The following is a 26285-nucleotide window of genomic DNA, read 5'->3' as shown; positions in this document are numbered from 1 at the left end:
TCTTCAACTGCACAAGGCTGTGTGCTTAGCACCCTGCTCTATTCACTTTGCAGTTATGACTGTGTGGCTAAGCGCAGCTCAAAAGCCATACTCAAGTTTGCTGATGACACCACTATCATAGGCTGAATCAAAGGTGGTGACGAATCAGCATAATCGGAGGGAGATTGAAAATCTGGCTGAGTAGTGCCACAACAACAACTTCTCATTCAATGTCAGCAAGACCAAAGATCTAATTATTGACTTCAGGGGGAGGACCAGAGGTGGAGCGGGTGAGCAATGTTAAATTCCTTGGTGTTACGATTTTGGAGGACCTGTCCTGGCCCCAGCACTCAAGTGCAATTATGAAGGCAGCACGGCAGAACCTCTACTTCCTTAGGAGTCTATGGAGATTCAGAATGACATCTACAACTTTGACAATCTTCAGTAGGTGTGTATGGAGAGTATATTGACTGGCTGCATCACAGCCTGGTATGGAAACACCAATACCCTTGAATGGAAAACCACACAAAAAGTAGTGGATATGGCCCGGATCAATCACAGATAAAGCCCTCCAAACTACTGAGCAACTCTACATAAAACACAGTCACAGGAAAGCAGCATCTATTATTGGGGCCCCCACCATCAAGGCCATGCTCTTTTTGTTGATGCCATTAGAAAGTACAGGAGCCTAAGGACTTGCAGCACCAAGTTCAGGAACTGTTACTACCCCTCAGCCATCAGGCTCTTGAACCAAAGAGGATAACTTCACTTGCCCATTCATTGAAATGTTCCCACAACCAAAGGACTCACTTTCTAGAACTCTTCATCACATGTTCTCCATAGTTATTGTCTATTTATTTATTATTATTTCTTCCTTTTTGTATTTGCACAGTTTGCTGCCTTGGTGCAATCTGTTTGACTGTCAACCTCTCAATCCTCCATTGATTCTGTTATGGTTATTATTCTATAGATTTGTTCAGTATGCACTCAAGAAAATGAATCTCAGGGTTGTATAAGGTGACATATATGTACATTGATAATAAATTTACTTTGACCTTTGAAATGCTGGCCAGGCTAGCAATCTTCTCATAAATATAACATTTTCTTAAAAAAAAGAGACCCAAGGGGAAAACTCCTCAGAGCAAAGATGCTGAAGATACAAATCCATTAACATCCAGAGAGGAAGAACAAGCAAAAGCTCACATAGGAACTTTGTACAACGGGCTGGTAAGGGATATCAAGCCAACCGGGCTCAATTCAATCCCTCAAGTACAAATGATAGAGTAGTGCACTTAAGGAAATGAGGAGGGCAAAACTGAATACAAGATATCCTTAGCAGATAGGTGAAGGGTTCTGTAAATATATCAAGAGCAAAAGACTAAGTAGGGAGAGAACAGGTACCCTTCAGGATCAGTGTGATGGTCTACACATGGAGCCAAGGATGAAGAGAAAGATCTTAAATGAATACTTCTTGTATTGTGGATGCAGTGGAAAAGTTCGTGGAAGCTTAGATATTGAGAAAATGATATATTGTGATGTCCTGAAACATTCCAATATTACAAAGGAGTTGTTGCTGGTCTTGAGGAGCATTAAGCTAGATAGATCCTAGGACACAATGGAAGAATTCTCTAATCTTAGTAGAGCTTATGTAACTTCCACAGAGAACTGGAGAATGGCTAATGCTGTGCATTTATTTAACAAAGGCTACAAAGATAGATGAAGAACTACAGGCCAATGACTATAACAAGTTCAACTGTCAAGCATACACACGAATACAGCCAAACAAAACAGCATTCCTCTGGGGCAAAGCACAATACTGACAGCTCACAGCACAGACAGTTACTATAGCAGTAAACATAGTCAGGAAAAGCAGAAAAGGAAACGTATACCTGGAGCCCAAGCCCCCAAGTGTCATGGCCTGTAGGTTGATGGTGTAGTTGTCCTCACACGATAGCTCAGCTGCAAATGAATGCAATCCAACTTGTCTTCTACTCAGTGAACACTGGAGGGCAGCACTGGCAGGAATGGGCAGCCTCAAGCTCTCTCACACACCAGCACCAGCATCTCCTTCCCTGGGCAACTGCAACAGACGAGCCCGTGGCATGAAGGCCTGGTCCACACAACAACCAAGGCCACACAGCACCCCCACCATCAGTCACCCAATGAATCAAGGAAATATACTTGCAGTATTCTACATTACCAATATTCAAAAAAATCCAAGACAATAATTTGCACCATTTGTTGGACTGCACACTGCATCTGACACCTTCCTACTTGGGTGGCTGTAGCTGCAGGCAACACGGTGCATGACAAGTCCACTTCCACCACTATCAAGCAACTCATCAGTAGGGCAGACCTGCAGCACTTGATATTCTCAATAATTAGCAGTCTTGCAATCGCATAAAAGATGCAAAGTATGAAGTTACACCTTTGTTTGGACTCAGAGGCGCACGGCCATCAGCAATGGGAAAGTTGGGCTGGGAATTCCAAGATATGCAATCTATTTGCATTCAGAAAGGCAAGGGCCGCTTAGGGAATGTTGGGAAAAATCTTCTCTCACAAATTTGATTTTATTTTGTTACACAAAGGAAAGTTAAACAAAAGGATTGACAAGAGTAGATGTTATCCACATGGACTTCAGCAAGGACTTTATTAAGTCCTGCATGGTATAGCTCAGAAAGCAAAAATCACATGGGATCCAAAGTGAGTTGTACAATTGCTCAAACCTGGTTTGTGGAACTAGTCAAACGGCAGTAATGGAGGGTTGCAGCCAGTGGAGCTACAAAGATCTGTGTTTGATCCCCTGTTTGTCATATATGTTCACTGTTTAGAATGAGAATAAAGATGGCATGATTCACAAACTTGCGGATGACACTTAAAATTGATAATGTAGTGTACTGTTATAACAGGATCTAGATCATCTAAGTAAGCAAAGGATTGGCAAATGGAAGTTAACTCTGACAAATGTGCTGCAGGACACAACTCCTTAGGGAGTATTTTAGAACCAAGAGCCAAAGGAGAACAAGTACATTCTTCCCTGAAAGTGCTGATGAACATATCAAGATGAAGGTAGCATATGGCATGTTGTCATCAGTAGATGGGACACTGAGTACAGGGGCTGGGACCTCATGTTACAACTGCATAAGATGCAGGCAAAATGGCACTTGGAGTACTGCCTGCCCTCCTGATCAGCATACTATAGGAAGGGTATGATTCAACTGAAGAGGACGTGGAAAAGGTTCACAAGGATTCACTACTGTAGGATTGGAGGATCTGAACTGCAAAGGGAAGATTAAACAGGCTACAACTGTTCTCCCCAGAGGAAAGAATCAGAATTACGTTAAATACCTCTGACATACAGTATATCATGAAATGTATTGTTTTGCAGTAGCAGTACATTGCAATACACGCAGTGGTACTAGAAAGTTTGTGAACTCTAAAATTTTCTCCATTTCTGCATAAAAGTGACCTAAAATGTAATCGGATCTTCATACAAGTCTTAAAATTAGATAAGAGAACCCAATTAAATAAATAATTCAAAAAACATTATACTTATTTATTTATTGAGAAAAATTATTCAGTATTACACATATTTGTTGGAAAAAGTATTCAATTTCAAGTGTCAGCACTGAATTTGCAAAATATTCAGTCTATTTTAAAAGGTAGATAGCAGTGGAAGCCATATTTAATTTAAAACAACCTTAAGGATTCTAGATTAATTTTTTTGCGATTGACACTACCAATATTATTAGTAGCCAACAGTCTGGCTAGTGTTAATTAAAAGACTAGTCACTGAGCTGCACTCTGGTGCCATCTATAGGGAAACCATCAGACACAACATAAAGTTATTAAACATGCACTTGTATGGAAGAATTGAAGAAACAGGAAGTACAAAATGATAACAACCTGATACATATTACACAAAACAAGATAATGTTAGCATATATACTTGGAATTAAGATAAAAGCTGAAATTTCATAAAATTCCGTTACAAAGCTATAAATCGTACTGAGTGATACCAAAGGGTCATTATTTTACCAATTTAATCCTTAATGTATCAAGATGCAGCCTAGTACACTGGAAATAGAAAAAGCTAAAGGAGTTGGTCAGCACCCAATAGTAGCTCTAAAGATGGTGCTCCTTGACTCACTCCATTGTTAGCTAATCTCATCAAATACAGATGGAACACTGGCATCCACTCAAACATGCGAAGAACTCCTCAGGTAATTCCTTTTCCAAACACAGGAAAAAAATCTAATATTTAATCCAAGTTATAAAGTATGCCATCAAAAGGCACTGTCTTGCCAATAGCTTGCTTGCAGATGCAGTTTGTGCTCTGCAAGCACAATGCTACTTGAAGACACCATTTACAGTCTTGCACTAAACATAGAAAAATAAAGAGAAGGACAGAGCATCAGCCTGATACAATGGTAACATTTGACCAAATATGGCATCAAAGGGTCCTGATTAAAACTGAAGCCAATGCAAGTCAAGGAAAGAAAGATCATGGATACATTTATCACCTTCAAGTTCCTTATGAAAGTGTACACCATTCCAAACTAGAAGTACATCACTGTTCACTTAATGGATTAAAATCCTAATCTTCTGACCCAAACGCACCAAGATAAAGTTGGCAAATCATATTACTGTTTTGTAAAAGTGTTTACATTTGGCGTACTAAGTCCAGTTCTGGTCACTACATTACAAGAAAGACTGGAAGACTGAGAAGATGTAGAAGAGGTTCACCAGAATGTTGCCTGGATTGGAGCTATGAAGAGAAGCTGGACAAATTGGACCGTTTACTCTTGGAGGCTGAAGGGTGACCTGAAAGATGTATCGCCTTAATAGTCACTTTATTCCTGTATCGAATAAAGTGGACACCGAGTCTGCTTTAGCACATCCACTTCAAGGTTCGACATGTTGTGCTTTCAGAGAAGCTCTTCTTCCACTTTCATTAACATTGCATTTCACCCACTGAACTGCCATTCACTGGATGTTTTCTTTCTTGAACCATTCTCTGTAAAGTCTAGAGACTGATGTGAGTGAAAATCCCAAGAAAACAGCAATTTCTGAGATATTTAATACACCCTAAAAACATTCCATGGTCAACGTCACTTAGATCACATTTCTTCTCCATTCCGACGTTTGGTCTGAACAACCACCAAACCTCTTAACAATGTACTCATATTTTTATGCATTGAGCTGTTGCCACATGATTGGTTGATTAAATATTTGCAATAACAAAGTGTACAGGTTTACCTAATAAAGTAGCCAGTGAGTGCATAAGATTGCAAAGGGCATTGATTGGTTAAGTCATCAGAGCCAGATTTCTTTGGGTTGAAATATCAAATACCAGAGGGCATAGGTTTAAAGTTGAGGGGATAAGTTTAAAGGAAATGTTCAAAGAAAGGTTTCTATTGTATAAAAACTGCATTGCAGGTACCTGGAAATTGCTGTCTGGGAAGGTGGTAGAAGCACTTACAACAGTAAAGTTTTAACTGAGATTTAGACAGCCAAATGAACTGACCGAGAAGAAGAGGAATACCAAGCACATACAAACACAGAGAACAGAGGATGTACAGGAGTGAGATATACCAACTAGTGAAGTGGTGTTACATCAACAACCTTGCACTCAACATTAGTAAGACAAAACAGCCAAATTGTGGACTACGAAAAGTAAGACGAAGGAACACATACCAATCCTCATAGAGAGATCAAAAGTAGAGGAAGTGAGCAGTTTCAAGTTCCTGGGTGTCAAGATCTCTGAGGACTTAACCTGGTCCCAATATATCAATGCAATTATAAAGAAGGCAAGACAGCTCCTATTCTCCATTAGGAGTCTGAAGAGATTTAGTATGTCAACAAATACACTGAAAAACTTCTAAAGATGTGCTGTGGAGAACAGTCTGATGGTCTGCATCACTGATTGGTATGGGGGGGGGGGGGGGTGCGAAGAGGAGGGTAAGTGCACAGGACCGAAAGAAGCTGCATAGGGTTGTAAATTTAGTCAGCTCCATCTTGGGTACTAGCCTACAAAGTACCCAGGACATCTTCAAGGAGTGGTGTCTCAGAAAGGCAGCATCCATTATTAAGGGCCTCCAGCACCCAGGGCATCCCCTTTTCTCACTGTTACCACCAGGTAAGAGGTACAGAAGCCTGAAGACACACACTCAGTGATTCAGGAACAGCTTCTTCCCCCTTCCCATCTGATTCTTAAATGGACATTGAGTCCGAGAACACTACCTCACTTTTTTAATATATATTAATTGTTTTTGCACGATTTTTTATCTATTCAATATACATATACTGCAATTGATTTACTTATTTATTCTTCTATATTATGTATTGGATTTAACTGCTGCTGCCAAGTTACAGATACATGTACTGTATATATATCCTTCATATCCCACTTTCTGGAAGCTATCAGGAATGACAGGGCCAGAAGCTAGGACAATCCGCACTTATCAAGACACATAATTCTTCATGAACATAATGTGGCAAGAAGCAGGTCAAGTTGATTCACAGATTATTCAATGATTGGCTCTGCAAAACAACACTAAACCAAGGAACAGGGTCACTGACAGAAATATCTGCATTTTCACAGTTAATTATAAATGTACTGATGACAAAAGACATTGCCAGTTTTACAGGAAAGTGATGGGGAGCTGTGATATTTTTGCCGTCATTGAAATTGCAAATGTCAGACCAGTATGTCCCATTTTAGCCTGAAGAAGCTGCCAAGCAGAAACAAAGGTACAATATTACTTCTGTGTCTTCACACTCATCCCTTATGTGAAGTGTGTGAAGTTTTAGAAGAATTCATAAGCTGACAGTTCTGACAAGAATGTGCGTTCCACGGCAATTACCATCTAATAAAGTCGCTAGAGACAAATATGTTAACCAACTAGGAATCATGATATCAATATCAAACTAAATAACAGCCACTAAGGCTGACTTTTAAAAATATTCACCTGTGATTTAAAAACAACTAGACCATAGAATCCTTATAAGGATGCAGATTACAAGACCACAGGATCACAAAATATAGGAGCAGAATTAGGCCACTTGGCCCATCAAGTTTGCTCCATCATTTCATCATGGCTGATCCATTTTCCCTCTCAACCCCATTCTTGCACCTTCTTAACCTTTCGCAGCCTGACTAATCAAAACCCTATCAATCTCTGCCTTAAAAACATGCAATGACCTGGTACCACAGACACCTGTGGCAAAGAATTCCACAGATTCACCACTCTCTGGCTAAAGAAATGCCTTTACATTGTCGTTCTAAGCGGATGTCCCTCTATTCTGAGACTGTGCCCTCTGATCCTAGACTCTCCAACCTCTCCACACCCACTCAAAACCATTCAACAGGTTTCACTGAGAACCCCCTCCCCCCATCTAAATTCTAGCAAGTACAGACCCAGAGCCATCAAACACTCCCTGTACCATAACCCTTTCATTCTCAGAATCATTCTTGTGAACCTTCTCATAAGTTCTCAGATATGGGGCCCACAATATGCCAAGTGAGATCTCACCAGTGCCTCATAAAGACCCGGCATCACACCCTTGTTTTTATACTCTAGTCCTCTCAAAATGAATGCTAACATTGCATTTGCCTTCCTCACCATAGACTCAACCTGTAAGTTAACCTTTAGAGATTGCTGCATGATGACACCCAAGTCCCTCTGCACTTCAGATTTTTGAATTTTCAGTCTGTTTAGAAAATAGTCTACGCTTTTGTTCCATCTACCAAAGTGCATGAGTGTATATTCCCTGACACTGTATTCCATCTGCCATTTCACTACCCATTCTCCAAATCTGTCCAAGTCCTTCTTGCAGACTCCCTTGCTTCCTCAATACTACTGCCCTACCTGTTAAACTGTTCTACTGTTACCAAACAACTATTTGGGTTGTTTAATTATAGGTTATGAAACATTTTAGTGAGCGACTATTCAATTCAATTAAACCCAAAATGATAGATCTCAAGAAAGGTAGTTTAAGCAAAAGAACATCATGTAAAAACTGTATAAATAATGAAGGAATACTCTCCGTGTCTGTCTGGTTCAATGCAAGTTTACGGTCATCTGTGGAATATGGGCCAACAAGCAGGAGAGGTAACTTTACAAATATGGTATTTAGTGAACAGTTTTAAACAGTAACAAGTATTCCGAGGTGTCTCACAGAGTGGATTTAAATAAAAATGCTTAAGGAGATTTCAGGACTCCTTATTGAAAAGCTTGATAAAAGAAGGTGGTTTGATTGAGCAATTAAATCTAAATCAGGGCTCAATCCAACAAGATCCTTGCTCTATAAGATATGATGGTTTAGAAATGGAAACAAAAGTATTTAAAATATTTCACTCACTGTTCTCTGCATCCAAAAACTAACAAAGGAACAAACAGGCAGGGTTGTAAGGGTTAAAAACAGAGCTGCCGGTATGAAGGTTTTTCATTATCAATTCTGTACTGACAGATCCATCACAGATTCCACAATGACACCCTTGGGCTAAACTGTCAAATACTATTAATAGTAGAGCAAGAGTTCAATATCACTAACTCACTTCATCTTTGGTGAACAGAGATTATAAATAGAGTTGTTCCTGGAAAAAAAATTGTACTATTTACAGAAATCGTTCACTATTGTGAACTATTCTGTGCCAACATAAAAATTACGGGACACATTTGGAACCTTTAAAGTGAAAAGCTTACCATGATGACTAGGAAAGACCCATCGTGATGAATAACATGTTAAGCATTCTTGTTTGATGCTATTGGTGCCTCCCAGCCACAGGGCAACAAATTTCATTTATACTGCTATGATTCATCACACACCAGGAGAGGACAGGTATTCTCAAAACAAAACCAACTGTATCCCCTTATTTCTCTTACCTTCTTCCCACACTGAAAGCAAAGGGACAGGGCCCTCCAGACTTGGCCTAGTAACTTCCCAATATTATGCGTAACTATTTGCAATTCAAAGGGATCATTTTCAATGTAATGCCGCCAATGGTCAGTTCCCTCATCCAGGGCCTATCAGGAAAATTAACAATAACTTTTCATTCCCTCCTTCCAGGATTCTGAATGTCCTTTGAATGTTAAGCAGCTATTTTCAACCACTTCTCAAATACATTGGTATACCCCTTCGAGCCACCCCGTAGAGTGCTGAATCACTACTGTGCTTTCAATCTTTTGCTTTTGATGTAGCATGTGGGACACCCTATTTTCAAAATCACATCTGCTGGGGTTGCATGTTGCAGTGCCAGGCAACTGAAACAAACAAAAGCTCTTTGCTGGCACAATAAAGAAGTCAATAGAAGTCAGCATTTACAGAGCCAAAAGGTGAAAGTCAATATTATCGGCATGTTATGTGATGTAACTTCAAAACATTAAACTAACTCAAAGGAAGACATGGGAATCCCGGAATGCGGGTGTAACTTTGTGTTTACTTTTAAGTGAGGCACACAAATAGCACATGATAGCGTGACGATCTATGCAATTCATGTATTTATACATATAAATGGTTTCAGTTTTAAATGTCCTTGCATTACTTTCACAATATCAGTAATGTTCTTCTCTGCTGGCTTGGTTGGAGCAGTCAAACTTCAAAGTAAACTATGTGCCTTTAAATCCAATGGACTCAGCAAAATTGGCACTTGCTTCTCATTGGCTACTTCATTTGCTTCAAAATGCTGTTCAATTAGCTCAGGATACAGGAGTCAGTTGAGCAGTCGAACACATCTATTTTTCCGATGTAGCCATTTCTTTTTTTTGTGATTACTATCACCCAGTATTCATTGTTTATAAACCCAAGTTTTGAATTTTCTGCATTTTTTAATATAAACTCAATCACATCTTCCCTTCCGAAGAACACACTTTTTTTTTAAAAACATGACTGTTCCTTCCTGCAATTCAACAGCTCATCAGCCATCTTGGGCTCTTTTTAAAAATACCTCATCACCATTGTTGTTTTGTAACTTCAAAATGTTAGATGCAAAGGAAGACACAAGAGTCCAAAACGCAAGTCTAACACTGTGCTTACTTTTAAGTGAGCTGTGCATGTAGCATGATGATATATGCAATGTATTTATACAGATAACCCATAACTATTTACATGAACAAGAATACTTAATCATGTGAGGTGGAGACCTTGCAGCAAGACAGAGAGGGAAAAGGATATGGAGGTACAGCAGATAAGTACGGAGAGGATGAACAAAGGAAGAGGAAAACTAAGTGAATGGTCAAGTGTGGCTGGGAGGAGACCACCCAGTTGGTGGGGGAGGGGTGTGGGTTACCTAAAATTATAAAATTCAATGCTCACATCAATGGGTTGTGAGCTATGCAAGCAAAGTACGAGCTGCTGTTCTTTCAGAGTGCAATTGAGCTCTCCGTACTGATTGAAAAAGCTGACGACAGTTGGAGAGGACTGGGAAGGAGAGTGACAATGACGTGGAACTAGAAGCTCCAGGATACCACTGTGGCCAAAGCACAGGTCAGATCCTGCAGCCCACTGGCCCATACCAACCTGGATGCCCGAAGCTCATCCTGTTTCCCAGTGTTTGGCCCAAAGGTGTTCAGCAAAATGGCACGTGCTTTGCTTTACCAATGGGAGGCAGCAACATTGTGACATGAGTGCAGTGCAATAGAATAGAAGAGGCGCACATGAGCCCCTGCCTTACTTTGAAGGGCTCTTTAGGTCCCTGGATGCTGGCAAGGAAGATGAAGGGACTGGTGTAAGGACCTCCAATAATTGCATCAAAAATGCCAGGAGATGAGGCTGGATCGGTGGACCAGGGAGTCATTGAGTGAGTGTTCATGCAAAGGGCTGTCCATGAGTGCTTGTGTGTGGGGTAGTCTGGGCAGTCATTGTGGGCACTGTGGCTCAGGGCTGCATTGTGGTAGGGACAGTTACAGTATTAGTAAGGATTAGCAATTCCTGCTCCATGAGCTAGCAGACTACTCAGATCCTACCATCTCCCTCGTCACATGCTGTTGGAGATGATGAAAACTGCTGTCTCCCCCTTTATTGGCTTGACTCCACAACTCTGTCGCCTAGTGATGTCTCTATAGCTACTAGCTCAACGGAAGTTCTCAATGGCTCCTGCTGCAAGAGTGTTGGCAGAGGACAGAGATTTGCACCAGTTCCCAATACAACAGTGCTGCCGATAACACAGTGCTACGTTGGCAACCTCATAATGACCCCTTTTACCACCAATTCCATTTGCACTCTCTTTGCTGGGATGATATCTTTAGGGCTAAGCAAGATACTAGGGTAGAGCATTCACTGATCTCCTCTACCATGGAGACACCAGACACAATCGGAGTTCACCACTCTGATTTTAAATAAATAACCGGGTAGATTGTCATACAAAGCAAAAGGTGGGGGTCTTTGTTTCACAATAAACTCCTTGTGGTGCTCAGACTCATTGTTGCTCCCCTGTCTGACCTTTATCTGTATGGAGGATAACTTCCCTGATAAGTAGAGAAGTCGGAACTTTATCATTAGCTGTCCCAGGTCAGCACCAGGGGTTCCAACACACTCAACCCCTGCTATACTACATTTATGACTGCCTACCGTTCCATGCCTAGACTGCATTTCAAGAAATATGACCACTTGGTTGTATCCACCTACCATCATTCAGGCAGAGGATAAAGAGCCAAGGTTCTGGCATAAGGATAACAAAGAGATGGTCGCGAGTTGCAGAGAAGCAGCTATGGAATTACCTTGGGTCAGTGTTACTGGTCCACGTAAAGGACTCAGAAAATCTGAACAAATACACCACAGTTGTCATGGACTTCATAAAAGTAGCCGCGGATGAGTGTCCCCCAACAAAATCAGTCAGAGTCTTCTCCAAGCAGAAGCCCTGGATGAGATCCAAACCTGCTGAGGCCAGGTCAGTGACATTTAGATCTGGCGAACAAGTAAAATACAGAGGCCTGGGTATGATCTCCTGAAAGACTAACATGTGCGAAATGGCAATTCAGAATCACTGCAGGATGCTCATCAGCTGTGTCAGAGCTTAAATGCTATCACCTCTTACAAACTGAAACCAAGAGACATAGGTGACAACAGGATTTCACTACCACATTAGCTCAATACCTTTTATGGTTGCTTTGACCATCAAAATATAGAGGCACCTTCACAAACTCCCACATTCCCCTATGATTTTAATCTCCGAGGCTGTTGTGACAACATCCAGCTCAGATGGGACACCTGGCTGAGTAATGTAGACCTGTGTTAATCAACTAGCTGGAGTGATCACCGAGATCTTCAACCTCTTGCTTCGGCAGTCTGAGTTACCCACGTGCTTCAAACGGGTTTTAATTATACCGGTGCCTGAGAAGAATGCGGACAATGACTACTGTCCAGTAGCACTTACACCCACTGTGAAGAAATGCTTTGAGAGGTTGGTGATGAAACATACCAACTCTCGCCCAAAATTCAACTTAGATCCATTCCAGTTTGCCTACAGTGACAACAGGTCAACAGCAGATGCCATTTCATTGGCTCTTAGCTTAACCCTGCAACATCTGGACAGCGAGCACACATCAGGATGCTCTTCTTCCACTACAGCTCAACATTCAATACCACCATCCCTTCAAACCTCACCAATAAGCTTCAATATCTCATGCTGCAACTCGATGCTCTATTTCCTCTTTTCCTCTCCAGTCGATTCAGATTGGAAAAATATCTCCTCCGCAATCTCTATTAGCACAGGTGCATCACAGGGCTGTGTGCTTAGCCCCTCAGTCTACTCACTTTATACTTACGCGTGTGAGGCAAAGCACAGCTCCAATGCAACAGTTAAGTTTGTTGACAACACAACTATCATTAACCAAATCAAACATAGTGACAAATCAGCCAAAAAGAGGGAGATTAAAAATCTGGCTGAGTGGCGCCACATCAACAAACTATTACTCAATGTCAGCAAGACCAAGGAGAGGATTATTGACTTCACGAGGAGGGAACTACAGTTTCATGAACTTGTCCCCATCGGAGGATCAGAGGTGCAGAGGGTCAGCAACTTAAAATTCCCCGACATTATAATTTCAGTGGATCTGTCCTGGGTCCAGCACATAAATGCCATTACAGACAGTGCCTCTACTTGGAGGCTTGCAAAGATTTGGCATGTTATCTGAAACTGACAAACTTCTGTGGATGGGTGGTGGAGAGTATATTGACTGGTTGCATCATGGCTTGGAATGGAAACACCAATGCCCTTGGACAGAAAAAGCCTACAAAAAGTAGGGGAATGGTCCAGCCTATCATGGGCTTCCCCACCATTGAGCACATCTATGTGAAGCACTGTCACAGGAAAGCAGCAGCCATAATCAATTATCCAGGAATGCTCTCTTCTTGCTGTTTCCATCAGTAAGGAGGTACAGGAGCCTCAGGACAAGGTTCAGGAACAGTTATTATCCTCAGCCATAAGGCTCTTGAACGAGGCAGGATAACTTCACTTGCCCCAACACTGAACTATTCTCACAACCTATCTTATATCATCTTATATTGTCAATATTTATTGCTTATTTATTATTATTACTTTTTCCATTTCTTTTCATATTTGCAGTTAGTTGTCCTTTACACAACAGTTGTCTGTTCATCCTGTTGGGTGCCGTCTTTCACTAATTTTACTGTGAATGCCCACATGAATCTCAGGGTTGTGGAGGGAAACAAACATACTTTGATCACAAACCCACTTCTTTCTCACTTCAGTTCTTTGCTCATTTAAGCACAGTACTGGGAATAGTCAGAAAATAGCACGGCACATCATCTAAACTTAGGTCAGAAATCCACTCCCACGTGATTGCGTTCCAATTAAATTTTGTCCCATCACAACCCTGATGTTACTATCTATAAGCAGCATTGAAAACTCACAGCACAAGGTGGACAACACATGATCTTTTCTGTCTGTATTGAGGTTTACCCCTTCGTTTGAGGTAAGGTGGGTTGGGAGGAGAGAATCAGAAAATGGGAAGGAAGTTTCTTAGACGCTGACACCTCTTTTTAAGCTCCAGTTCAATCAGAGCTGACCTCTACGTGCCTAAACTAAATGTCAAGTTCCAAATCCAAACTCAGATCACAATAGCCTTCTAAAACAGTGCTTTAAAAACAAGTTTTCAATAAAACAGTACTTTTAAAAAATCCTTAATTCCCAGGACCTTCATTATTTTCCAAAATATACAATGAGTCTGAATTCCACAACACAGAGAAAGACCATTTGGACCACCATTGCACCCATCTGTACCAAAAACATATACCCACGTTAGGTCCACAGTCTTCTATGCCTTTCTAATGCTTGTCTGAATTCTTGTTAAATGGTTGGGGAATACTGGCTCATCACCACGTCAGGGAGAAATTTGTTATCAGCTTTACTACTGTGCATTGCCTCCCTTAGGACTTTAAAGGATGTGACCTATCTATACCTTGGCACTCCCACTTGAAATACTGGCTGTCCATCTATTGTGAAAAACATAACAGCAGAAAAGTCAAATTAGCAGTTAAGCTCACTTACTTGTTAACTTGTTATGACTCAGCACCAATTGGGTTATGTTGGAAAGAGTAACTGCAATAAAACAAAACAACAGCATGTAATACAAGTTAACACAGAACATTATAGTACAGCGTCAAACAGACCTTTCAGTCTATGATGCCAGAAGTTACTTTATTCCCTTCTCACTGCAAATGGACAATATCCCTCCATTCTCTGCATAATGAAGTACCTCTTAAATACAACTGATTCTGGTTAATTGGGTCGTCCTCAAGAAAGTAATCAATCAGGTTTAATATTACTGGCATATAGCATGAAATTTGTTGTTTTGCAGCAGCACATTGGAATATATAATTTATATATTTTTAAAAATCATTAAAGTTCAAAGTACATTAAAAAAACTTTCCCAGTGATACAATGAATAAACTCTTCTTGGGCTTCCAACCAGATACAGGTATCGATTATAACAGACATTTTGATGACAAACTCTGCCATCTTCATGAGGGATGGTGGCTGGACGTGACTAATCCTGTGGTACTTATACTGTACTCCTGCAATTCATCCCTCCTGATTGGTTAGTACTCATCCAATCAGGTTTCCACTCTCCCACATAGTTTACAAATTCCAGCTCTTACTTAGGGCAAGACCTTCGCCTTTGTTAAAATTAATTTCCTCTAGTTTCAATAGCTTCCTTTACCAGCCAGTCCCAAAAAGCTATTAGCACAGCACAGTAGTTTTCTACCAAAGTTAATCCTATGGCTGCTTGCACTGGCCATCAAACATGAAAAAACAAATCGTATAAACACAAAAAATGAACAAACAACATACAGAGCATTAAACATCAAGCCACAGAGTCCCCAAAAGTGATCCACATCCAGGAGCTGCTGATGTGAACGAAGCCGGCCCAGAAGCTACCAATTCAGTTAGTTCAGCGCCGTCTCGATGCCCGCAGGTCAGAGGCGCAGATCCAGTTCTATGCTGAAGAGTCTGGATCGAATAGCAAATTGTACAGCATGCTTAGCATGGGGAACACTAAGCATCAAACCACGGCCTAAGGTGAATCCACTGCCACAAGCCATAGGACAATCAAACCTCACAGCATGGGACACAGGGCTCCTGCACCTTCTGTCAGGAGCAAGAGGGAGATTGGTCAAACGCAGGCAGATGGCACTGAACACCCATTCATTTCCTGCTCTCATCCTCGTCAATTTTAATCTTCTTATGCTTTTATCTGAGCAGAGTAATGGAGCCGACCATGGGTTCATATTCTAGCATTAGTAATCAATGATTACTAAACTCCCAGTGATGGCTGTAGTGGCATTCCACGCCACATCCTCCAAAAGATAGCAGAAGTGACAGACTGTTCAGACAGCCCAAAACTACATTCATAAAGGGAAATTACAGGCTTTCAGAATATAATAATAAGTATATTTAGAAGAGTATCCAGTAGTTTCATAAGCTGTCTGCAAGATGTCACCGTTGGTCACTGGCATCATCTTGCCCTAAAATTAAGAAACACAGTGGATTCTAGTTAATTGGGCCATCAGTTAAATTGGACAGCCACTTACCTGGGACAACTTTTAAAAAACAAAAACTAATTGAGAAAATAGCTGGGATATCCTCTGTTTATTTGCGACACCATGCCACTTAATTGCAACAAGAAATTGTTACTAAACAGTTTTTAACTAGTGTCAGTCATGAGTGGTTTGTGGCTGTCATACACTACACTGTTAGAGCAAACAGCTTTCAAATAGCATCATTTGTGTGTGTTTATCTTCAAAAAGTGGCGATATTTGTCACTGATATTTGACTAAAAATTACCCCCAGGACAATTCAAAACTGCTTTGCTCAGAACTATAGTTTCAAGCATTCAGGCTTGGAGATGCCAGAAACAGCCAGGAGGGAAGATGAAATAATTTTACTACTTCAGCAATTTAGGAACTGTGAAGAATCTGAAGTTATCAACAATAATCTTGAATGTTACAGTGAAAATAAAGATTGAGGATGCAATCATTGAGAGCATTGTATGAAAGCAGTTCATTACCTGCACTAGGTATCTGTTGATTTTTGTTCATATACAGTCAATCAAAATAACGTGGCTGAATTCCTCTCGACAACTATTAGGAACTAATATAGTTTTATAGCAGCACCTTAGTAACATATATAGTGTTCTAATTTGTACTGTGATTCATTTAAATACGTAATTTGTTACTCAGTTAACCAATAGTTGTCTTTTACATTAAAATATATACCTTTTAGTTATTTCCATGGAACTTCAGCTAATTGGGCCAAAATATACTGGTCCTGATGTGTCCCAATTAACTTGAATTGACTATTTCTATTTGTATCTGCCTCCCCTGGTAGTGCGTTCCAAGCACACACCACTGTAAGAACTTTGCCCCACACATCTCTAAGACCAATGCGATGCTCCAAAGAGTGCTATAGGTTATTCTTACTTTTGGCCTATAAAACCTATAGCCAGAGAAATTATCTTCAATCTTTGACTTGTAGATCTTGTACGCCTTATTTTTAAGGTAACTGATTTTTATTCTTTACTTCTAATACTTGTGTATCTGTGCACTTGTAATGCTGCTGTGACATTGTAATTTCCCTTGGGATCAATAAAGTATCTATCTTCATCTTTTGAAGTTGCCCCCATTGCCACTTAAATGAATGCCCTCTATAATGGGCATTTCAAATCTGTAAAGATACCAGCTGTTTACTCCACCTATGCTTCTTATAATTTTATTAACTTAAAGTTGAAGTCATTATGTTGATTTCACTCAAATATCAAACCAGTACACAAGAATCACTTTAATTGCTATTAAATGATTGTACCTCCTTAGGGGGTGGGGGAGATTGGAATTCAGTAATTCAATCTAAATGTCAGGACTTGTTTCTCTTTTAATATTAATTGAAATACTTTAATTCATGGTAGTACATTACCTGGAGCAAAAGAAAACACAAAACAAAAAACAAATTGCTTTGTTAATGTCCTTTAATATTTTGCATGCTGTCACCTGTGAGTAGGGCTGCAATACGTATGTTGTACTGAATTAAATAGATAGCCTATGCAATTAAAAAAAATTTAACCTCAATGTGATGGTGATAGGAATCATCATAAGTAAGACTGAATTAGCAAAAGGGAAATAAACTGAGGACCTGGGAGTGATTGAAAAGCAATTACTTTGCAAATCTGGCCAAGGTGGGAAGTATTTAAAAAAAACAGCACATCTTTTCCAGGGATACTTTGCTAGAGGGCTGGAGTACAGATCAGATACAACAGTACCTCAGCCACAAAATGCTTTGGGTGAGCCACAGAGCAAGGACTGACTGCAAGGCAAACAGATCTGGCACAAGACCTTGGCCAAGTTCCAGATTCCTTTAACTAAACTTTAAGCACAGGGGTTGCCAACCTGGGGCAGGGATCCACAGCACAACAATAGATCCTGAAACCCTGCTTTAGCACATCCGTTTCCCCACACTCAGTATATTCTGGGGAGCATTCCAAACTGTGCTCAGTAATGTTATCTCCCTCCTCAGTTACAGACAATACCATGCTGTGCACCCTGGCATCGTGTCTACTATCTCAGTCAACAACTGGCATTTCTACAAAGGCAGAATGCTGGGAATGCTCAACAGGTGAAGGACCCTCACAATAGACGAACTAAGACAGTTGGATAGCCTTGGTTTGCAATCTACTACAGCCATTCCCTCTATCCTCTCCTGCAAACTGTAACTACAAATGACTCTTTTCTCACTCTTCTGATTCTGATGGAAGGTCCTTGACCTGAAACATTGACTCAATTTCTTCTGCGCTTGACTTATCGACCAGTAACAGCATTTGCTGCATTCATTTCAGAATACTGCTTGTTTATTATTTACCCAAGATAAATCAGCAACCAAGCTCAATATATACACATCCTTTAAATCTAATAATATACATTTAATAGTTAAGGACTACAGAATACCCTCAACATTACAAGGTCACATTAGACTTACTACTACCAATTGGACAGAACTTGCCATTAATTAATTACAGATTAAATAAAGCTGTAACGGACTAGACAATGCAAATGAGGGAAACATGATAAAAAATGAAGCAAATAAAAATTAAGTCTTGGATTACAATTTATGGAGGTTACATTCCAAGCCCACCACTCTCTCCGGGCACAAGCAGCTGTTGACAAAGGAGGGTAAACTGCACAACATGCAGGTGAGAGACCTGAGACAACGACGAGGAGGAATCCTGAGACAAGGAGGAGACCTACTGAAAGAAACATTTCAAAAAGCTTCGAGCTGACTGTTGACAGAATTGCACCACAAGCAAGAGAGCAGAGCTTAGTCAAGATGGCACGAAATGGCGACTCCTTTGCTTGCATCTTCGGAAACAGCTCGAGTTCCATCTTTAATATCTCTAGTTCCCTTTCAGCATTCTTTTGAAGACTCTGACCTGGACTTACATGCTGACTTCTGATCTTTACGGGACTGGAACCTTCTCTTGGGGTTCCACGACTGACCGTTATCCGACACGCCAAGGGCTCGGTCTAAGAGTTTGACTTGCCTTTGGAGGCCTAGGATCTCGGGGTTCTGGAGATCTCTTTCTCCCTTATTAGGTAGTACTCTGAAGATGACGTGTTCACCCGGTAGTCAACATACCACAGAGAGTCTGTGCTCGACTTCTGCGGGTGCCATGCGTTTTTTTTTTGCCGGTGGGGGAGGGGGGAGAAGCGAATCGTTGCTTGGTGCCGCTTACGCTTGGGAGGGATGGGAGCTGGGTGGGGGGGAGACATTGGGGTTCTGATATTTAACTGTCTTTCATTCTTTGGGGATTCTTCTGTTTTTGTGGATGGTTGTGAAGAAAAAGCATTTCAGGATGTATATTGTATACATTTCTGACATTAAATGTACCTTTGAATAAGCTATCCATTCCAATACTCTCTTAACCAATCTAGATGAGAGAGGGTCACAGGCTGGGTCGACAGAGGCAAGTGGTGCACCTTGCAACTTCACATGTCAGGAGTGTGATGCAACATTCTCCACTTGCCTGGATGATTGCAATTCCCCACGTCACTGGACAAGACTGGGTGTGTTTCTGCCCAAGGGAGCAGAAACAGCCAGGGTGAGATCTATAAAATTATGCAGGGCCAAGTTAATGCTAATTCCCCCTTCTCCCCCATAGCAGAGACATCTAAATCCAGGCTGCATCGACTTATGGTGAGAGGTAGGTGCAGAAGAGATCTTGGAAAGCATTTCTTCCCCCCACACAGAGGGTGATTGAATCCAGGGTGCACTGCCTGGGATGGTGGTGGTGGTTGTTGTTGTTGATGTTTCATATGGCAAGTGCCTTTCTTTTCACAGCTCTAATTGGTTTTTGTCAAGCCACTCCTCCTGAAGCATGGCCCAGGAGGGACAGATACGAGTCTGTCCATTTGGGAGCCAGGGTTGGATCAATCTTTGTCTGGCATCTCGTGGATGGTGGTAAAGGCGTTTAGTATCTGGGTGAGTATTCAGATTACCAAAAGCACACACGTTGGGTCAAAAGGTCTGTTTGCATACAGTATGACTAACACTCTCATGGCATCCGCACAATCGGATGTGCTTGATTGGTCCTGGATCCACCACACTATATATCCATCCATTGGCTCTGAAGTCACAAAGTGAACAGCAGATGCCTTCCACGGCCACTCTGACAGTCTTGTGGACTTTGACTACCAAGAGCAGCAAGTGTCTGGCAGTACCACTGAATGCCCTCTACTCTGACTCAGACATGTATTGCTGTTTCTTCATCATGGTTAGGTCTTGATCCTAGAATTTCCAGCCAGTAGCGTAGAGGCAAAAAAAAAACCTGCTGGCGATTCTCAGCAAGTCAGGAAGCATCTGTTCCCTTTTGCTTCCAGATAACACTGAAGAATTAGTGACACCAGAAGGATTCCAGCATTTTACGTCAGCACCACCCGGATGTGCGTGTTTTTTTTTAAAGTAAAGGATGGGCAGTAAATTTTAGCTACCCTTCATTCTGTGTAAAGATTTTAAAAATTAATTCTGATGTACCGTTGGTCAAAGACAGAGGAAAATGAATGAGGAATGGAGTGCTTCAGATCAGGAAAGCACGTCATGATGAAGGCAGACTGAATGTAAGTGGCAATTTTGATTATCCTCTCACAATCTCGTCTAGTTGGTGATGGTGAGCTTGCCTTCATGAAGAACAAGTTTGGCTGCACACAGTAGACCACCGCATAACCCTTCCGAGAAATGCATGTCTGCTTCAAAGGCCAAAGCCAGGGATATGGTGTTTCCAATGACGGCATTAATTAAATCTTTGCTAACCACCATCCACTGATGTGTCACAGTAGCTGAAATAGATGGCAGAGAAAGATAATTACTGCAGCCACAATTTCTATAATAGTCTGTGGTCAAACAACTGAGAGAGGCGAAAGAACATTCACTTCCATTGCAGCTCCAGGCAAAGTTGACATCTATTCTCCAAAAAGCAATGGGTGCAAAATCGCCAGGTGGACTCATAACTCTCACAAGATCTCGTGCATTCCGCTCAATGGTCTTGGAATCCCTTTGGAAAGGGAGGGCCAGCAACTGTCAAATGTGTGACAAGTTGCAAGATGTTGCAAATGGCTGCAGCTTCCACTTGGAAGAAGCCCAGTTGCCATGGTCATCTTAACAGCACTGATCAACATGTCTCTCACCAGCCCAAACATTGCCACAACAGGGGCCGGGTTTCAGTGATGTATCCTTATGAAGTGCAAACACATAGTTGATTGCTTGTCATTGTAATTTATACACGAGCACCACAGATGTTAAGACACCACAGCCACACCTCAGGATGGTCTGTTATACCATCCAAAACATAAGCAGCGCCAAGGCAATTGCATACCCAGGATTTTCTCATGATTTAAGATCATGAGGTCAAGCAGTGAACAAGGAGTAGCTAACAAGCATAATTTTAACTCCAAGCTTTTTTTCAAGTGTCAAACTTAAGCAGTAATGTGTGAAACAAACACAAAGAAAAAAACCAGAAAACTGAAAAGTACTGTACTTACAGAGTCCTGAAATATCCAACATATTAGAGATGCCCCTGTCACACAAATCCAGGTCTGTCTGGTTCTTTTCCTTGCATTCTTCTACTATTTTTTTCAGTGATTTCGACATTCTCTGCAGCAAAATAAAACAAATACAATGGAATAATACAACACGTTTGTTACATACAGAAGCCAAATTATAAACCAAAATATTCAAAAGTTGCAACAAACAACTTAAAAATGCTTGTTGCATCAGGCTTCCGGGTGATATTTAACAAACTCACGAATGAAAATAACCTATTTCGTTTAGGCTGATGCTGTCGTCTAAAATACACCAGTCTAAAGTAAAAAAAAACAAAATAAAATACCAGTTAATTATAACTTGTATTTGCTACTTGAAACTCCCAACGCCGCCAGAAACAAGGATCACACCCAACCGGAAGTCATGCGAAGAATTCCTGATTTCGTGAACGCTTTTGCTTTAAAAGGACATTACCTCCAAAAGCCCTGGAGCCACAAGCGCACCAACCACCCACCGCAAGAAACGCCTCAGATAAATGTCAATCAATGTTTTTATCCTATCACTACACAGGAAGTCGCCAGTCACTCGCAGTTAACTTGTCAATCATCGCAACCATCCAATCGTCCAATCAAGCATTTTAGCCACTCAAAGGCTGGAAGGGAAGCGCAATAAATGTCAATCAGTTTCATTGTCCAATCAGTATAGACTATTCCATCCAATCGAGAGAGGCTGTGAATTTGCGTTTGTCGGCACCGGTTGGAAAATACTGTAACATTTCAACTGGAGTTCTTTTCGCGGGTAAGATAAGAAATGATCTTAGTACTATATATACCATATGTGAAGCACTAGATCCTTTTACATATATAAATTTATCAATGTTTGGACTCTAAATAACTTTTTGCAATACATGTAATGCTTTAGTTATCTTCCTGACTAATCAGTTAAACACTTTGGAACCGGTTTAAAAAAAGAACAGTCATGCGTTTAGTAAGACTCAAAATAAACTTAGGCGTAAAAACAAGATTCCAAAATGGTTTAGGTATCTTGCGTTTCAACTTACTCCTACGTTTGTAATTTAAGGTTACAACATGATTTGCGTCAATTGATAAATAGGCAGTCAAAGCAGATTTATTAATACAGTATATGTCATCAAACACTGCTTGGAGATTAATTTTCTTGTGTTTACGGGAAAATAAATGAATGCAATAAAACTTTTGATAACATTCTACATAAACAAAGCTTGACCAACAACCAGCAAATGGGACAAATAAATCTATAATACTGAGAATGTGAGTTGTAGAGTCCTTGAAATTGAGCCTTGTAGGTTGAGTTGTGGAAGATAACCAGGCTAATTCAGGAGTCTAATGGTTGTGGTGTAATAATTATTCCTGAATGCAGTGGTGTTGACCGTATACCTCTTGAACAGTGGTAGCAGCTAAACTTAGCGTGGCCTGGATGGTGGTGGTTCTTGCTGCTGGATGATGCTTTATTGTAGCAGCACTCCATGTAAATGTGCTCAATGATTGGGAAGCATTGCTTGTGATCGACAGAGGTTGTACCCACCACTTTCTGTGGATTTTTCTGTTCCTGAACATTGGTGTTCCATACAAACTCTGGTGCAACTAGTTAGGGTGCTCTCCACTGTACATCAATAGAAGTTTGTCAAACTTTTAGGTGACATGCCAAGTCAACACAGACTTCTAAGAAAGTGGAGGTACTGTCACGCCTTATTATTGATGGCACTTTCATGTTGGTCTCAGGCCAAATTCTCTGATATGATAAGGCCAAGGGGTTTAAAGTTACTGACCCTAACACCCATGGAACTTTGGCTTCTTCCTCCTGTAATCAATAATCAGCTCTTTAGTTTTGGTGATGTTGACTGACAGTTTATTGTTGTAGCATTCAACCAGATATTCAGTCACCCTCCTATTTGTCGATTCGTCATCACCTTTGAGCAACAAGTGCTGCCGTCAGCAAACTTAAGTGCAGTATTGGAACTGTACTCAGCTCCAATGCTGTGTTTAACTGTACTTCGTTGTACTTAAAGGAATGGCAAGTGGGATTTAACAGACAAGAGCAAAGTGATGCATTTTGGGTAGGGCATATACAGTGAATAGTAACTGGGCCCCAAGGAGTGTTGTTGAAGAGAGAGACAGAGGAGTGCAAGTTTGTAGTTAAATGATATAGAATCATGGAAACAGACTGTTCAGCACAACTGATCCATGCTGATCAAAATACCCCATCCAAGCAAATCTATTTGACAAAATTATCCCATTATCTTTTAAACCTTTCGTTTCCAAGCACCAGCCCAATTGTCTTTGAAAATATGTTATTGTCCCTGCATCTTCCTTTGGAGCTCATCTGCACGCATACCACCCTTTGTATATTTTTTTTTAAAAATGCCTCTCAAGTTGCTGTTAAATCTTTTCCCCTCACCTTAAACCTATGGCTTCCTGATTCCCCAACTCTGAGGAAAGGCCTGTGAGCATTAACCCTATCTATGCCTTAATGGTTTTATACACCTCAATAAGATCGCCTCTCGGTCTCTGGCACTCCAAGGAATAAAGTCTTAGCCTGTTCGATGTCTATCTGTTACTCATCCCCTCAAGTCCTGACAATTACCTTGTAAATCTTTCTGCAATTTTTCAGACTTAGAAACCTAGTGCAGCTCACCAACTGTACCATGACTGTCCAACATTTATCAACACTGCCCTGCCAGATGAAGGCAAGCATGCCAATGGCCTTTTTCTCCCCTCAATCTATTCATGTGTTTACTTTTGGGGAACCCTGTCCCCTTGTTTCACAACAACCCCCCCCCCCCCAACAGACCTCGATTAGTATACTGTATACCGTTTTCCTTTACTACTTCACCTTCTCAAGGTTCAGGGTTCTCTTACCACAATCAAAGATTAATGTCTGCATGTATCAAGACCTAATGTTACTTTGCTCTTTTTAATATTACATCATGTTGTAGTCTAATTTGATTTAGGTTGCCAGTATACTTTGTGGGTACGGCAGTTCACTGGTCGAGTTACTGGAGCAACAGCCAGGTTTTCTGCATCATTGATCGAAGGATATGAGTTTGGATCTCACCACGGCAGCTGGGGAATTTACAAATAATCATACTGATCTGGATTCTTTCTGACTTTCATTAACAGGAACCATGATTGTAATAAAAATGACTCTGTTTTATTCATGTCCTTAAGGCATGGAGATAGAGAGACACCATGTGAACACATAGCACAAAACAGGCCCTTTACTCCATTGTGTCTATGGGGACCATCAAGTATTGTCTATACCAACTGATTCACCAGCACTTGGAACATAGTGCCTGCCTTCAGTATCCCCCTCAAAGTTCAAAGTAAATTTATAACCAAAGTACATGTATGGCACTATAACTACCCCGGGATTCATTTTTGGCAGGCATTCGTAGTAGGTACAAAGAAATAGAATAAAATCAAAGAAACACTACGTACAAAGACTCCAACCAAATTCCAACCACTCTCTTTCTTAAATTCACTCTGAACCTCCTGCTCTTTACCATAAACCTTGGTCTTCTAGCTTTAGATACCTCTGGGATGGGGAAATGTTTCTGACTACCTCCGCTACCTCTGCTGCAACCCATTTTATGTGTCTCTTTCAGGCCATTTACGTCTCATCCACTCCAAAGAAAACGAGCCCAGTCTCTACAATCCCATCTCATAAATTGAGTATTCGAACTCAGGCAGTCTGCACCCTGTCCAGTGCAGCCACGTCTGTGCTCTGCACTACCCTCTTTCGTCCTTCACACTGGATCACCTCGTAAGTATCAGGATTAAATTGCTGTTTTTCTGTCCATTTTACCAACTGATCATTATCAATCTGTAGATTACAAATATTACCTGTACTAACAACAATAACATTCAAGCTTTCCTTTCTTACCCAATTTTGTATTTTCAGACCCACAGAAACGTAATTGAATCTAAACAAATCACTTTAGTGGCATTTAGGAATTGGGATAATAAATGACAGCGTTAGCGGTAAATATTTTCATCCTGTGAACCAACAATGGAAGATTATAATTATAAAACTTTTATTAAGATAGAAGCAGAATTAGGTCATACAGCCCATCGAGTCTGCTCTGCCTTTCCATAATGGCTTATTTATTAACCCTTTCAACCCCATTCTCCTGCCCTCTCCCCATAACCTTTGACACCCTGATTTGTTAAGAACCTCCACTTTAAATGTACTCAATAACTTGGCCTATAAAGGATTGGACACGCTAGAGGCAGGAAACAAGTTCCTGATGTTGGGGGAATCCAGAACCAGAGGCCACAGTTTAAGAATAAGGAGTAGGCCATTTAGAGTGGAGTTGAGGAAAAACATTTTCACCTAGAGCAAGGGTCGGCAACCCGCGGCTCCGGAGCCGCATGCGACTCTTTGATCTCTGTGCTGCGGCTCCCCGTAGTTTGTTAGTTTTTGAAATTAATTCGAAATTTGAAGATTATGATGATCTTGTACAATCTAAAAACGTTGTGGCGACCCCATTTCCTGGCACATCCGAACCGGCTCACAATTAGCCACCGTTCCGGCTAAGGGAGATAGCCTACGGGGGTTTGTGAGTACGTGTCTTTTGGAGCATCCGCGCCCACGGGGACAGGTTGAGGGAGGCTTTAAATCAAGGCTGTTTAGTTTGAATAAAGTTACCTTTGACTGCAGTGTCTTTATTTTAGCGCTGCGTGTAGCGCTACACCACTACAACGTGTTTTCTATCGCTATT

At 41.0% G+C, this 26285-nt stretch overlaps 1 protein-coding gene and 1 long non-coding RNA gene across 4 annotated transcripts in view; one reads left to right on the top strand and one right to left on the bottom strand.

Moving 5' to 3' along the window:
* rsu1 (Ras suppressor protein 1) overlaps nt 1-22002 on the bottom strand; it is a 175163-nt gene extending 153161 nt beyond the window's left edge. Inside the window, exons 1-3 of one of the 3 annotated variants that reach the window (XM_059972185.1) lie at nt 21873-22002; nt 21526-21637; nt 14492-14542 (exon numbers count right to left, since the gene is read on the bottom strand). In XM_059972185.1, the coding sequence (XP_059828168.1) occupies nt 14492-14542; nt 21526-21634 (160 nt within the window). In that variant the 5' untranslated portion in view covers nt 21635-21637; nt 21873-22002. Of the gene's footprint in view, nt 1-14491; nt 14543-21525; nt 21638-21788 lie in introns of all 3 variants that reach the window. The other 2 variants (XM_059972186.1, XM_059972187.1) reach the window with 2 other exon arrangements.
* Nucleotides 22003-22247: 245 nt separating this feature from the next.
* LOC132395487 (uncharacterized) overlaps nt 22248-26285 on the top strand; it is a 29225-nt gene continuing 25187 nt past the window's right edge. Inside the window, exons 1-2 of the long non-coding RNA XR_009512630.1 lie at nt 22248-22324; nt 25170-25327. This is a non-coding gene — a long non-coding RNA (uncharacterized LOC132395487). The remainder of the gene's footprint in view (nt 22325-25169; nt 25328-26285) is intronic.

The sequence above is a fragment of the Hypanus sabinus genome, chromosome 6 (assembly GCF_030144855.1).
Source record: "Hypanus sabinus isolate sHypSab1 chromosome 6, sHypSab1.hap1, whole genome shotgun sequence".
In the NCBI taxonomy this organism is placed as follows: Eukaryota; Metazoa; Chordata; class Chondrichthyes; order Myliobatiformes; family Dasyatidae; genus Hypanus; species Hypanus sabinus.
The sequence above is the reverse complement of the archived record's forward strand: the minus strand, read 5'-3'. Positions and strand labels throughout refer to the sequence as shown.